We start from the raw sequence: 12,178 nt of genomic DNA, 5'->3' as shown, positions 1-12,178 counted from the left end.
CTTATTATCCTTTTGGAAACCCTGGTGGCCTAGTGGTTAAGAGCTACGGCAGCTAACTAAAACGTCAGGAGTTCACGTCCACCAGGCACTCCTTGGGAACCCTATGGGGCAGTTCTCCTCAGTCCTATAGGGTTGCTATGAGTCAGAATCAACTTGAGGGCAGTGGTTTTATTATCCTTTTTAGTGTCCGTAGAATCGATAGTGAAGTTTGCAGTTTGTCTTCTCTCCTTTTTTTCTTGATGCAGCTAGCTAGATGTTTACTAGTTCTATTTTTCTTTTCGAAGAACCAGCCTTTGATTTTATTGTTTTTTCACTTCGTTTGCCTTTTTCTATTTCATTGATTTTTATGTTTATTATTTCCTTCCCCTTAGTTTACCTTAGGAACCCTGGTGGCACAGTGGCTCAGCGCTTGGCGCTAACTAAAAGGTTGGCGGTTTGAACTCACCTAGTGGCTCCATGGGAGAAAGATGTGACAGTTTGTTCCTGTAAAGATTGCAGCCTGGAAAACCCTGTGGGGCAGTTCTACTCTGTCACATGTGGTCACTACGAGTTGAAAATCTACTTGATGTCACCCAAAAATGACAACTTTAATTTGGGTCTGATTTGCTCCTATTTTAGCCTAATAAGGTGGAAGGCTAGCTCATAGATGGTAGATCTTTTTATGCTCTAAATTTTCTTCTAATCACTGCCGTAGCCGTATTCTACATATTTGCATACTTAGTGTTTTCATTTTCATTCAGTTCAACGTTTGCTAATATTGCTTGTTGTTTCTTCTTAGACCTATGGATTACTTAGGAGTCTGTTGTTTAGATTTTATGTATTTGATGGTTTTTTCCACATATTTTTCTGTTACTCATTTCTAATTTAACTCTCTTGTGGTCAGAGAACGTCTTTTGTGTGATTTCAGTCCTCTTAAATGTACTGGTCCTTGCTTTATGGCCCTGCATGTGTCTGTCTTGATGAAGGTTCCATCTGCACTTGAAAAGAGTGGCGTTTGCCTTGGTAGATGGAGTGCTCTATAAATGCCAGTTGAGTTGATAGATTTGGTGAAGTCGTCTGTATCCTATTGATTTTCTGTCTACTCGTTCTAATTACTGAGAGAAGAGTGTTGAAGTCTCCAGTGATAATTGTGGATTTGTCTATTTCCTTTCAGTTTTGCTTCATATATTTTGAAACTCTGTTAATAGATAAATATACATCATTTAGGATTGCTATATGTCTTTTTGATGAATTAAACTGTTCATTATTATGGAATGTCTCTCTTTATCCTTAATACTGTCCCTAGATCTGAAACCTGCTATGTCTGGTAATAATATAGCCACTCCAGCTTTCTTGTAAGTTGAAACTTTATACTATAAACCCTAGAGAAACCACTAGAGGGAAAAAAAAAAGTATCTTAGTCTTGACAATTTGAGATTATGTAAATATTCTGTTTTTCCTTAAACTTTGATTGACAGCTTATAGCATCTATTGATGATTTTTTTTCCTCTGAAGGTATTGACTCCCTTTTAAAGAACTTTCTTGTAAATTCTATCCAGCGATTTCCACTTAACATCTGCTTAGCCAAACCTTAAGTGAAAACTTGAAAATGTAGTACTTTAGCTGGGCATGTTGCTGCTTCAAACAAAAATCAGGCTTCTTTTAGTAAGGAAAAAGGGAACAGAGAGGGGGCTTGTTGGAACACCCACCAATTTATTGTTCCATTAGTGAAATTAATATGAATAAAATGTTGAGTACAAGACATGTTTCTTTCTTGTCCAACTACTCAGTGGATGTCTCACTGTAAGAAGACATTCCTGGCTACTCTGCCAGCAGCCAGCAGGGGGCTTTCTGCTTCCTGGACCCTTCACTGGTGTGCAGTATTGGGGCTGCTAGGGCTCGTTTTTATAAAAGTTATAGGAAACAGAACATTCTGGAACCCTGGGAAAACCTTTTCAGAAAGCCATATTTTGTATCATAGTAACCAAAAACCAATTGCACTTGACTTGATTGCAACTGGAGGCTGTGATCTTTCCCAACCACTGGAGAGGGCCTAAGGACAGATGGGGTGGTTGAAGGGGATCTAATTTGCATAACAACATGGCCATGCTTTTGTGTATTCTTTAGAAAGCATCTTTGTTATTACTTCATAGTGTATTTTATTGTGTGACTCAATGAGGTTTACATGATCAGTGTTTTTCTCACTTTTTATTTCTGTTTAGGAAGTTTATCGGAATTCTATGCCAGCTTCCAGTTTCCAGCAGCAGAAACTTCGAGTCTGTGAAGTCTGCTCTGCCTACTTAGGTCTTCATGATAATGACAGACGACTGGCTGATCACTTTGGGGGTAAACTGCACCTGGGATTTATTGAAATAAGAGAGAAGCTTGAAGAGCTAAAGGTACATTGGTAATTTCTATCGCTTCTTGCTTTAATCCAATTTCCCCGCGATTTAGCCACTTGTTATTTTGATCTGTGTTGGTTGTCTTTTTGTACAGTTTTCTTGTGATTCAGTTACATTTAGTATCTGTTAACAAGTCATGCTGAATAGTATAGGATTATAAGTAGGCATACCAGCTAGTTTTATAAAAGAAGCAGGCTTTTAAATACTGTACCATTTTTCTGTGAGGTAGCGTTTTGTGTTGGCTGCAACACTGAATTGGGAATCTTTCAAACTGGGATCTAAACTGATTCCATTGTACAGAACACCCTAAAATTTCTACTGTTATCTTTCTTTTCATTTAAGGTAATGTAATACTCTATTCGTTTTTACTTTATAAGAGGATTGAGAAAATGGGTCAAATATCTATTTGAAGTAGTTTGCATTTCTTCACTAAACAGCAAATTTCTAGAACCTCTGGTTTCTGCCTCCATTTCAGAAAGGACAGATAAGGAAACCTATAGAAAAAGGGCAGCACAGTCCTTACTCATCCGCCAGCTTCTTTTGAGGGGGTGAACGAAACAAATATGGAGGGTGTTTTGGAAGAGGTTAAACATAAGGCAGAGTCAGTGGATATAAATCAGTTTACCTTTCAATAGTCTGATGAGGCTCTTTAAAAAAAAAAACAAATTACAGTGCTGTGGAATTTTGTCCTGAATTGAGGACTGGCTCAAAGATGAGAAACACTGAATAAATAGTCACTTTTTGTGCAGTTGTCACTGGAACTACCCAAGATCCATAAAATACTGTGGAACCAGAAAAGCCTGGGGAGTCTCATGCATGGAGTCAGCAGTGAGCACTCTAAAGTATAGTAATCTCCGGTCCCTAGTAGCTAGGGTGGTCTCAAGTAGGTTTTAAAAAAGTGGCAAAATGAGTTCGACTGTAGCAAATGTTTGTGCTCTAAGTTAAAACGCCAAAAAGGTACCTACTTGAGAGTCTTTGCAGGTAAAGACCTTGCCACAGAACTCTTTAGCATGTTACTGGCATTTTTAAAAGCAGCTTCAGGGCAGTACCTGAAAGTGGCAGAAGACATTTCCTTGTTGAAAACTAGAGCATTGTCCTTAAAAAAAGACAACATGCTGAAAAACATTCAGAGGAGAAACAGTTTGTAGAAATGATTTGAAATGTTATTAAGAAATCATGGAGAAATGTGAAAATTTATAAATTTTTCAAAAAAGGGGAAAATTTTGGAAATCCCAGACTTGTAAGCCTAATGATTGTATCTAAAAAAAAAGAAAAAAAAACTTCAAATTGAATTATTAAACAGATTTTAATGACGTGTGTGCTGTATTGGAGACCAGATGTGGTGAGTTGTAGCATAGAGCTCATTAAGAACGGAGCCGGTAAGTATGCTCCTGACTTACTGTTTGAACTGTCTTTGTTTTTTAAGAGAGTAGTAGCTGAGAAGCAGGAGAAGAGAAACCTGGAACGTCTGAAACGCAGAGAAGAGAGGGAGAGGGAAGAAAGGGAGAAGCTGAGGAGGTATGACTCATTAGGGGACCCGTCCCACTATGAGAGGTGGACTGTCTACAGTGGACAGAAGTGATTGAGACCAGATTTTAGATGTTACTAAATCTGCTATAAGGAGCCCTAGTGGCACAGTGGTTAAGCGCTCGGCGGCGAACCGAAAGGTCAGTGGTTCAAACCCACCAACTGCTCTGAGGGAGAAAGACCTGGCAGTCTGCTTCCATAGAGATTATAGTCTAGGAAACCCACTGGGGCAGCTCTGCTCTGTCCTGCAGGTTCGCTGTGAGTCTAAATCGATGTGACAGCACACAACAACAGGAATAAATCTGCTGTGAGACCTGGGAAATTCTGTTCACTTTTTTAAAAAGGTTGCCATTAACTTGTGGTTGTCTAACTTTAAGTGTGGTTTTCTTCAGAGTACGTGGGGAGCCCTGCTGGCGTAGTGGTTAAGAGCTCAGGCTAGTAGCCAAAGGGTTGACAGTTCAGTCCACCAGTGAACAAAGTGCTTCCCACCTGTGTGTCTTTTCAGATTTATAACAGAGCTCTTTTCTAGTCCTCTGATTTTTATAATGGGCTACATTTGTACCAGGTTGGCATAGAACTATTTTGACTTGTATGATATATTTTATACGTGTTGGTAAAAAGTGTTTGATTTGTTGATAATTTTATATTGAACTTTGATTCGGTATTCCCTCAACCCTGAGACATCACCATAAGAAATGCATTAATATTCATTAATGGATAAACTCATACAGTTTTTCATGTTGAAGCTGTCTACAGGCCCTTCTGAATCACTTTTAGTCACTGGCCACTAAATTGTCTAGCATCGTGGTGGTAGCGTCCCCCTAACTCATGTTGACAACTTCCTACACAGCCTTCGGAGGGACAGGTGTGCCAAAGAGGTTTTTTACCTGTGTTTCTTATTCATGGTGTTCCCTTCATTGTATTACACATCCTGGAAAATTAAATACCTCTCTTCAGAGTTAGCAGGTGTTGTGCTTAAGATGATTAAAATCCTTCACAATAGGTGACTAGGTCAGGCCAACTTCACCCGAGCTTTGAATGTGTTATACTTGGGCTGTTTCAGGAGGTTTGAACTGACTTAGTTTGTGTTACAGGCTTGTAACAGGTGACCTTTTTTGGACTGTCTGTGACACAGCAAAGCTGCCTGGGGCTGTCTTCCCTTCTCGGGGATGCTGTCATTCCTCCATTTACTGTAGATTTTTATCTCGGCTTAATCTCCATGCTCTTGTAGACATTAAGCTTTTATGGGAACATTGCCTAGTGTTGTAATATTTAAGACAATATAAATGGTGTTTTAGTCACCTTGGAAATATAGGTTGAAGTTAGAATTGCACCGCGTTTGGTGCCAGTAACAAGTGATTGTACTGAAGAGATGGTCAAATGAGAAAACAGCTCTTTGCAGGACAGTATTTCAGATTTGTAGGTGTGAGAAGGTACGTCACACCTTTTCTGCTTCCCAAGTGGCAGGTTTATTTTAATATCGATTATAAAATGTAACTGTTTTCCAGAAATGTAACAAAATATATATATTTACAAAATCCATTTATCTGCCTTTGACCTGGAGGTAATGTCATAACTAAGTGTGGAAGATGTGGAAATTGCAAGGCAGTGCACAGTTATAGAAGATGGAGTTCCAGACTTAGTACCCAAAAGGATAATAGTAAAAATGACTGTTCCTTAGTGAGTGCTTATTGTGTGCCAGGTGCTGTTCCGAGGAATTGACCTGTGTTAGTTCATCGAGTCTTTACAACTGCACCGTGACATTTATATCCCTATCCCTCTCTTGCAAATGGCACACTGAGCTGAGGGGGCATATCCTGTGCAGGCCTCACAGATGGTGGGTGGCAGAGCCAGAGGTAAAGCACAGAGCTGCTGAGTCCAGGGTCATGCTCTCAACAGAAGAGCCTCTGTGGCTTCCTGGTAGCCAGACTATTAAAAACCAAAACCAAGCCACTGCCGTTGAGTCGATTCCGACTCATGGCGACCCTATAGGACAGAGCAGAACTGCCCCATAGAGTTTCCAAGGAGCTCCTGGCGGATTTGAACTGCCGACCTTTTGTTTAGCAGCCATAGCACTTAACCACTACGCCACCAGGGCTTCCAGGCGCCAGACTATTAGCCACTGCCATTAAGTGAGCGTGAAGTCGCCATGCACTGGGAAGGGAGCATCACACTCCCTGTTAAGGAACAGGTCTTACAGGACTGAGTTGGTGCTCCTTTCCAGAGGGAGAGAAGAAACGACAGGGGCAGAAATAACAAAGAACTTTTTCCAGGTTGGGAAGTGGTTTCTGGAGGGTTAGTGAACTGTGATGTGCTGTGTTTTAGCCACCCCCCCCCGGGAGCGTATTCTTCATCACCTTAGTTAAAGGAGCGCACAGGGCAGAGAAGGGCCTACGGGAGAGAAGTCTGCAGGGTTTAGGGTGCTTTTTGGGAAATTTTGTGTGTATAAGTGTATGCCTTATATTTATAAAATTAAGAGAAAGATGTGATGATCAGGACAAATAATTTTAATGACACCTTGTACTGTTTTCTCACTTATTTTTTATAGTCATTTTTCTAAAAGTAGATATTATTCTTTTTTAGGTCCCGATCACATAGCAAGAATCCCAAAAGGTAGGTGTTAACACAAGATAGGTATAAGTAGTGAAGCTGTGTTTTTCAAAGATAGCTTTTATAGATGAAATGTTTTTTAAAATTAATAGATTAGTACTGTATTTTTTTTATAGTTCAAGTTTGAGTAGTATCATTTGAGGAGAAACTGATCAGAAGATACTTTTGGACTACAGTTTAATCAGAGTAAGATTACATATAAAAACCATATAGTGCCCTGGTATTTAGGGAAAGCTAAGAGAGTCAGTGTTTGTCAAAGAATAAATGCCAGGACTTAGAACCCAATATTTTGACCCTAGTCACACAGTTTTATATTGTAAATTTTTTTATATATAAAAGTTTTTTTTGATGGTAAAGTGTATACATAATATGAAATTTACCATTTTTAAGTGTATAATTCAGTGGCATTAGATAACATCCAGAGTGTTATGTAACCTTCACCTCTATTTCCAGAATTTTTTTCTCACCTCAAACAGAAACCATTCTACTTTCTGTTGTTGTGAATTTGCTTATTCTAGATACCTCATATGAGTGGAATCATTCCATGTTTGTCTTTTTGTGTCTCATTCAACCAGCATTGTGTTTTTAAGGCTCATCCGTGTGGTAGCATGTACCAGAATTTCATTCCTTTTGCTCCACAGTTCTTTCCTCTACCCTGTCTGCTCCTGTATAGTGAGTGATGACACACCCTCAGAAATTAGTGTTATTACATGTTTGTTTTGTTAACTCTGAGAACATCTAACGTGAGTACAGCATCGAGAGCGGTTAATAACACACGCCATGTCCCAAGCTGTCAAAGAAAGGAAGAGGGCCTGTAAAAAGCCAGGGCACGGATGTAAAATGTAGATGCTCTTCATAATGTACTTGGTAGCATCAAGAAAGAAAAGAAAATTTCATAAGAAAATTTAATCTTTAGAAATCATAAGAACAGTAGGACGTAGGAATTTTAAGGTAACGCAAATATAAGGAGCACTAGCTGATGACAGAGTCTTCTAGGTTTGGCTCGGCAGCATCGTGAAAATTCCAAAATCCATTTTTAAGCGTTTGCTGCTGGGGGCGGGGGGGGACCCACCACCTTATGCTTCTGTTTAAATGTCTCTTAGTACTTTTTTAGTCACTCTGACATTTCTGCTTCAAATGCTATAAAACTAAAGGATATTAACGAATGATACCAATTATGCCAGTTAATATGTACTGTTCAAGATAAGAAGTAGGAACATTAAATGATGATACTGCTTTGTTTACTGATTAAGCTACTCCCTTTTTTTTTTTTTTGAAAAGATATATTTGGACCAGAAATTTAATTTCTATACTCTAGTCCCAGATCAACGATGGTAAGGGTTGTGAGGATGGTGCGGGCCCGGGCGATGTTTTGTTCTGTTGTGCATGGGGTCGCTGTGAGGCAGAACCGGCACCTCTTACTATTCCAGTAGCTTCTTAACTGGTCTCCCTGTTTCTGCAGTTACCCACTCCCGCTTTCCACCTTAGTCTGAAGTCATGTTTAATTTCTGTTTTAAATCCTATTATGAAGTTATTAAATATACCAGGAGCATATTTTAAGGTAGATTTCTCTGACTTGGAGTAGAATTGACATGAAATAAGACTAACCTATTGCTGTAGAGGCGATTCTGACTCGTAGTGACCCTGTAGGACAGAATACAGCTGCCCCATGGAGTGTCCAGGGAGCCACTGGTGGATTCAAACTGCCGACCTTTCGGTTAGCGGATGTAGCTCTTAACCACTGTGCCACCAGGGTTTCTGAAATAAGACTACTGAGGGATAATTTCTCTTTAAAGAAAAGGCTTTAGTAAATGAGAAATGTAGTGTTTAAAAAAGAAAAAAACAACTAAGCGCTGGCATTTATCCAAATCAAACGTTGTCTTGTAGATCCAGGTCCAGAGAACACCGCAGACACCGGTCTCGTTCAATGTCCCGGGAACGGAAGAGAAGAACTCGATCTAAGTCTCGTGAGAAACGCCACCGCCACAGATCCCGCTCCAGCAGCCGCAGCCGTAGCCGCAGCCACCAGCGAAGTCGGCATAGTTCTAGAGATAGGAGCAGGGAGCGCTCCAAGCGGAGGTATTGATGTATCGATGAGAGGATATGGAACTACCTTTATATTTAAGTTGGAATATTATTGATTTGAAACTTGCATCTGGTGATATGTACACATTTGTGTGTGTGGGTGTGTGATGTTTTTTCCCTGATTATGTGGGTAGTTAAGAAGATACTTAAGAACCAGAGTAAGAAATTGGAATTGATATGTGCAGAGGTTGTTGCTTTTTTCTGCTTAGTGTGTCTTGGAAAAAAGTGCTCTATGGGTAAATAATTTTAGATACCAGTACTCTTAGAGTTTCTACAGTATGTATTAGGAAATTAAGGGCTCTGAGAAGTCCTTTTGTTAAAAAGAGCTCTTTAGCTTTGTTTGACTTACTGTTTTCCAAGCTTATTTGAACTGGTGCACTTTGTCAGAGCAGACACATTCTGGTCTATTCTTGTCTAATCTGCACTGTAGATATGCATTGTTGTATACCTTTAGCTTGGCAGGACAGATTCAGGATCTTGAGGGAGCCACAAGACTTCTTTGGCATGAAGAGCCTGAGAGGCGCACTGTGCGCAAGCGCAGGGTGAGGCGGTAGGACCTGAACATCAGAGAGAGGATTCGAATGTGGAGGAGACACTTGACACTCAGCGTGCATATAGACCAAGCTTCCAAAATTCTCCGGGCACGTGATGGCCCTTAAGCCAGGTCATTTCTATGGGATGTAAACTGTGCTTAAAGTTCTTTACTTGACAGCTATTCTTAAATATATATGTGATAAACATTTTTTGAGTGCCTACTATCTACTAGTCTTGAATTTTCTATGTCTTACCACCCCCCATAAAGTCTGTGATAGAATCCACAGAAAGCTGTTTAAATTTTTCCAATTTTTTTGACCCTCAACTAGCCATTCCCAGAAATCACTCATGAGTTGAGTTGGTTAATATTCAGTCAGTAATTTATTTCTTATATTCTTGTTCTAAATAGTCCATAAGATGGCTTTAATCGGTAAGAATTGTATACTTTCTACTGACGAGGCCTAGTAAAAAATAGTAAGTATAACATAGTTCAACAGCTTTGTTTAAGTTGCTTTCAGATATCCAGGAGGCAAGTTGTCATGTCACTGACAACAGCAGATGGGTATTAGACCACATGTAGTACAGGGTAAACTATATAGGAGTCTAGATAAGGCAAATGCCAGAATATAAAAAATAGTTTCAGGTAGTAGGTAAAACTTAAATACAGTTCATTTGAATAGGTAAAAACAAGTAGGAAAAGATATTCCAGTAGAGTGACTATCATAAGCAACAGCATAGAAAAATGAGCAGAGAATTTGTAGAGGACACAGTTGTTCAAAGTGTGATTTGTAGACCACTTGGCTCACACTCTTAAAAACTGCAGATTTTGGGGACCACCTTCAGTGCATTTAAAAATGCATTTTTAAAGTTTTCCATGAGTCTCGCATGCACTAATGTTGAGCATCATTGTGCTGGGTGATGGGCGTCTAGACAGTTTCTCCCATGGGCCAGCCCAGCTGCCATTGTTTCTGGTATCTCTGAACTCTTCAGTGTCTTTATTGGTGGTGGGGATGGAAGGGGAGAGGGGGAATCCCCCTCATCTTCTGTGATTGTGTTGTCTTAAACCCAAATTTATGAAGTTGCCCAGGAAAATTTTCCACCATACAACATGACACTCCTCACATCTGATGTTTTCAGCATGCTCATAAAGGGGATTATTTTTGTAAAACTATTAAAAGTTTTGTTTTTCTCAAGAGCTCTTCTGATTTTTTGACATTCAAATTATTCTCGTTTAAAGCATTGTTTTTGCCAGACGTAAGAAGATAATTGATATTATAACCTATACGTTACTACGTGTAAGATAAAATCAAGTTATTTCAACATATTTGAGTTTAATTTTTCAAGATAGAAGTCCCAATTAAACCTTTCATGTTTTGTTGGTCTCCTGCCCCGATTCTGAAATACTGGTCTGAGGTCGGTGGATTCTTCTTGTGACCTTCCCCTGGCAGTGAGGACCATCTGAATTTTTCTGCCTCCTGTTGTGTTCAGACATGTAAAGTGCAGATTTCAGAGTTGGACTCCTTGGGTTCAGTGGCCTTGGCCAAGCAATTTAATTATCACCCTTCTCTTTCCCCATCTACGAAGTAGAGCTAGAAAGAGCCCTAACCCCCGCTAGGGTCAGGGAGTTGTAGTGAGATGGTACCTGGGGGCTACTCAGCCGCCACGTGGAATACTGGGCTCCACAGAACTCTAGTTGACGCTCCTCACCTGTTTTTCAGCCGTCGTTACTAACCTCTGGGGCACCAGCATCTAGTGTCAGCTTCTAGGTGTCATCTCATCTCTCTCTCCCTCTTTTTTCCCTTGAAAAAGGGTATGGTTAGGGCTAGTGTAACCAGGTCTGCACTGACTGATTTTTTTTTTTAAGCACATTATTTTAAAATTAAGTTTATTAAAATCTTAGTTAAATAGAATGCTCAAAGCGTGGCATTATTTGATCTTTAAACCTTTTTGGTTCTGATGGTCCTTAACTATATTTCTAAAACTGGATGCAGTATTATTTTTTCCCGTCTCAGAAGTTGAACTTGTTCAGGTTCTTAGTAGTGCTTTAGATCCCAAGTCTGAGCATGGCTTAGTGACATAATTATGTAAAAGTACCATGTCACCTGTAAAAAACCACGTAACTGTAACATAGTGTTGCTGCTTTATTTTAGATGTTGGGAGTATAGAAGATGCTGTGTTTATTCTGATCCCATAATGTCCTTTGGTTTTCCAGCTGACTGAATTTCTGATACAGGCCTGTAGTGTTATTGTTAACCTTTTTCATGGAACTTGGGAATGGGAACGGAGCAGTCGTTACGATTAATCAGGACTTCTTATAGTCTGATTGCCTCTCTCTGTCTTCCATTCTTGGTTTTTTTTCTGTTGGGCTGAGTGAGCTCACTCAGGAAGAATAAAGGTGATTTAAAAGAAATAATGGATGGTTATTGAAAGCCATATCGCTAAGTAAGTAGTTATGTTTTGAAAGTGTTGCCTGCAGGCCACATGTGGCCTGTGACCTGTTTTTGTACAGTCAGCCAAAGATGAATAGTTTTTACGTTTTGAAAGGGGTGTTAAAAAAGAAAACAAAGCAAAGAAGATGAGGCTACAGAAACCTGAATGTGACCAGTGATAGTGAGGCCTAGGACGTTTACTGTCTGGCCCTGTGCAGAACAAGCTTGCTGACGGTTCTAATCCATCTGCCGGATGACTCTGTCCATCCCATAGCATCTCCATTCTATTTTTTATGTATATATTTGATAATAGTTTTTACTTTTTAAGCTGTCATCTGTGTAGTTTCATATTGAGTGCGTTTTTACTGACGTGAGAGAGAGATCTTTGGTTGCCCTGAGCTCCTGAGACGAGTAGTGTAGCTTATGCTCTGACCCTTGGCCCTGTGCGGTCACCTGCCTTTGCTAGTGCCCTTATCAGACCTGTCAGAAAGCCGGCTCCTCCCTCAGTCTCGCTTGGCTGTGTTCTCTGTACTTCTTCAGTTACCAATAGCCTAATAATTATCCTCTTCCTTCATCTGGGTTTTGGGTTTCCCAACATATTTTGCTCCTCAA

At 39.9% G+C, this 12,178-nt stretch overlaps 1 protein-coding gene across 7 annotated transcripts in view; it reads left to right on the top strand.

Annotated features, from left to right (window-relative positions):
• Window positions 1-12,178, top strand: part of LUC7L2 (LUC7 like 2, pre-mRNA splicing factor) — a 50,328-nt gene that overhangs the window by 34,783 nt on the left and 3,367 nt on the right. For 5 of the 7 annotated variants that reach the window (XM_049893251.1, XM_049893253.1, XM_049893254.1 and 2 more), the window contains 4 exons: window positions 2,202-2,378; window positions 3,808-3,899; window positions 6,492-6,521; window positions 8,406-8,597. In XM_049893251.1, the coding sequence (XP_049749208.1) occupies window positions 2,202-2,378; window positions 3,808-3,899; window positions 6,492-6,521; window positions 8,406-8,597 (491 nt within the window). The remainder of the gene's footprint in view (window positions 1-2,201; window positions 2,379-3,807; window positions 3,900-6,491; window positions 6,522-8,405; window positions 8,598-12,178) is intronic. The other 2 variants (XM_049893252.1, XM_049893248.1) reach the window with 1 other exon arrangement.

Source organism: Elephas maximus, chromosome 8, assembly GCF_024166365.1.
Source record: "Elephas maximus indicus isolate mEleMax1 chromosome 8, mEleMax1 primary haplotype, whole genome shotgun sequence".
NCBI lineage: Eukaryota > Metazoa > Chordata > Mammalia > Proboscidea > Elephantidae > Elephas > Elephas maximus.
This window is presented reverse-complemented; position numbering and strand designations above follow the sequence as displayed.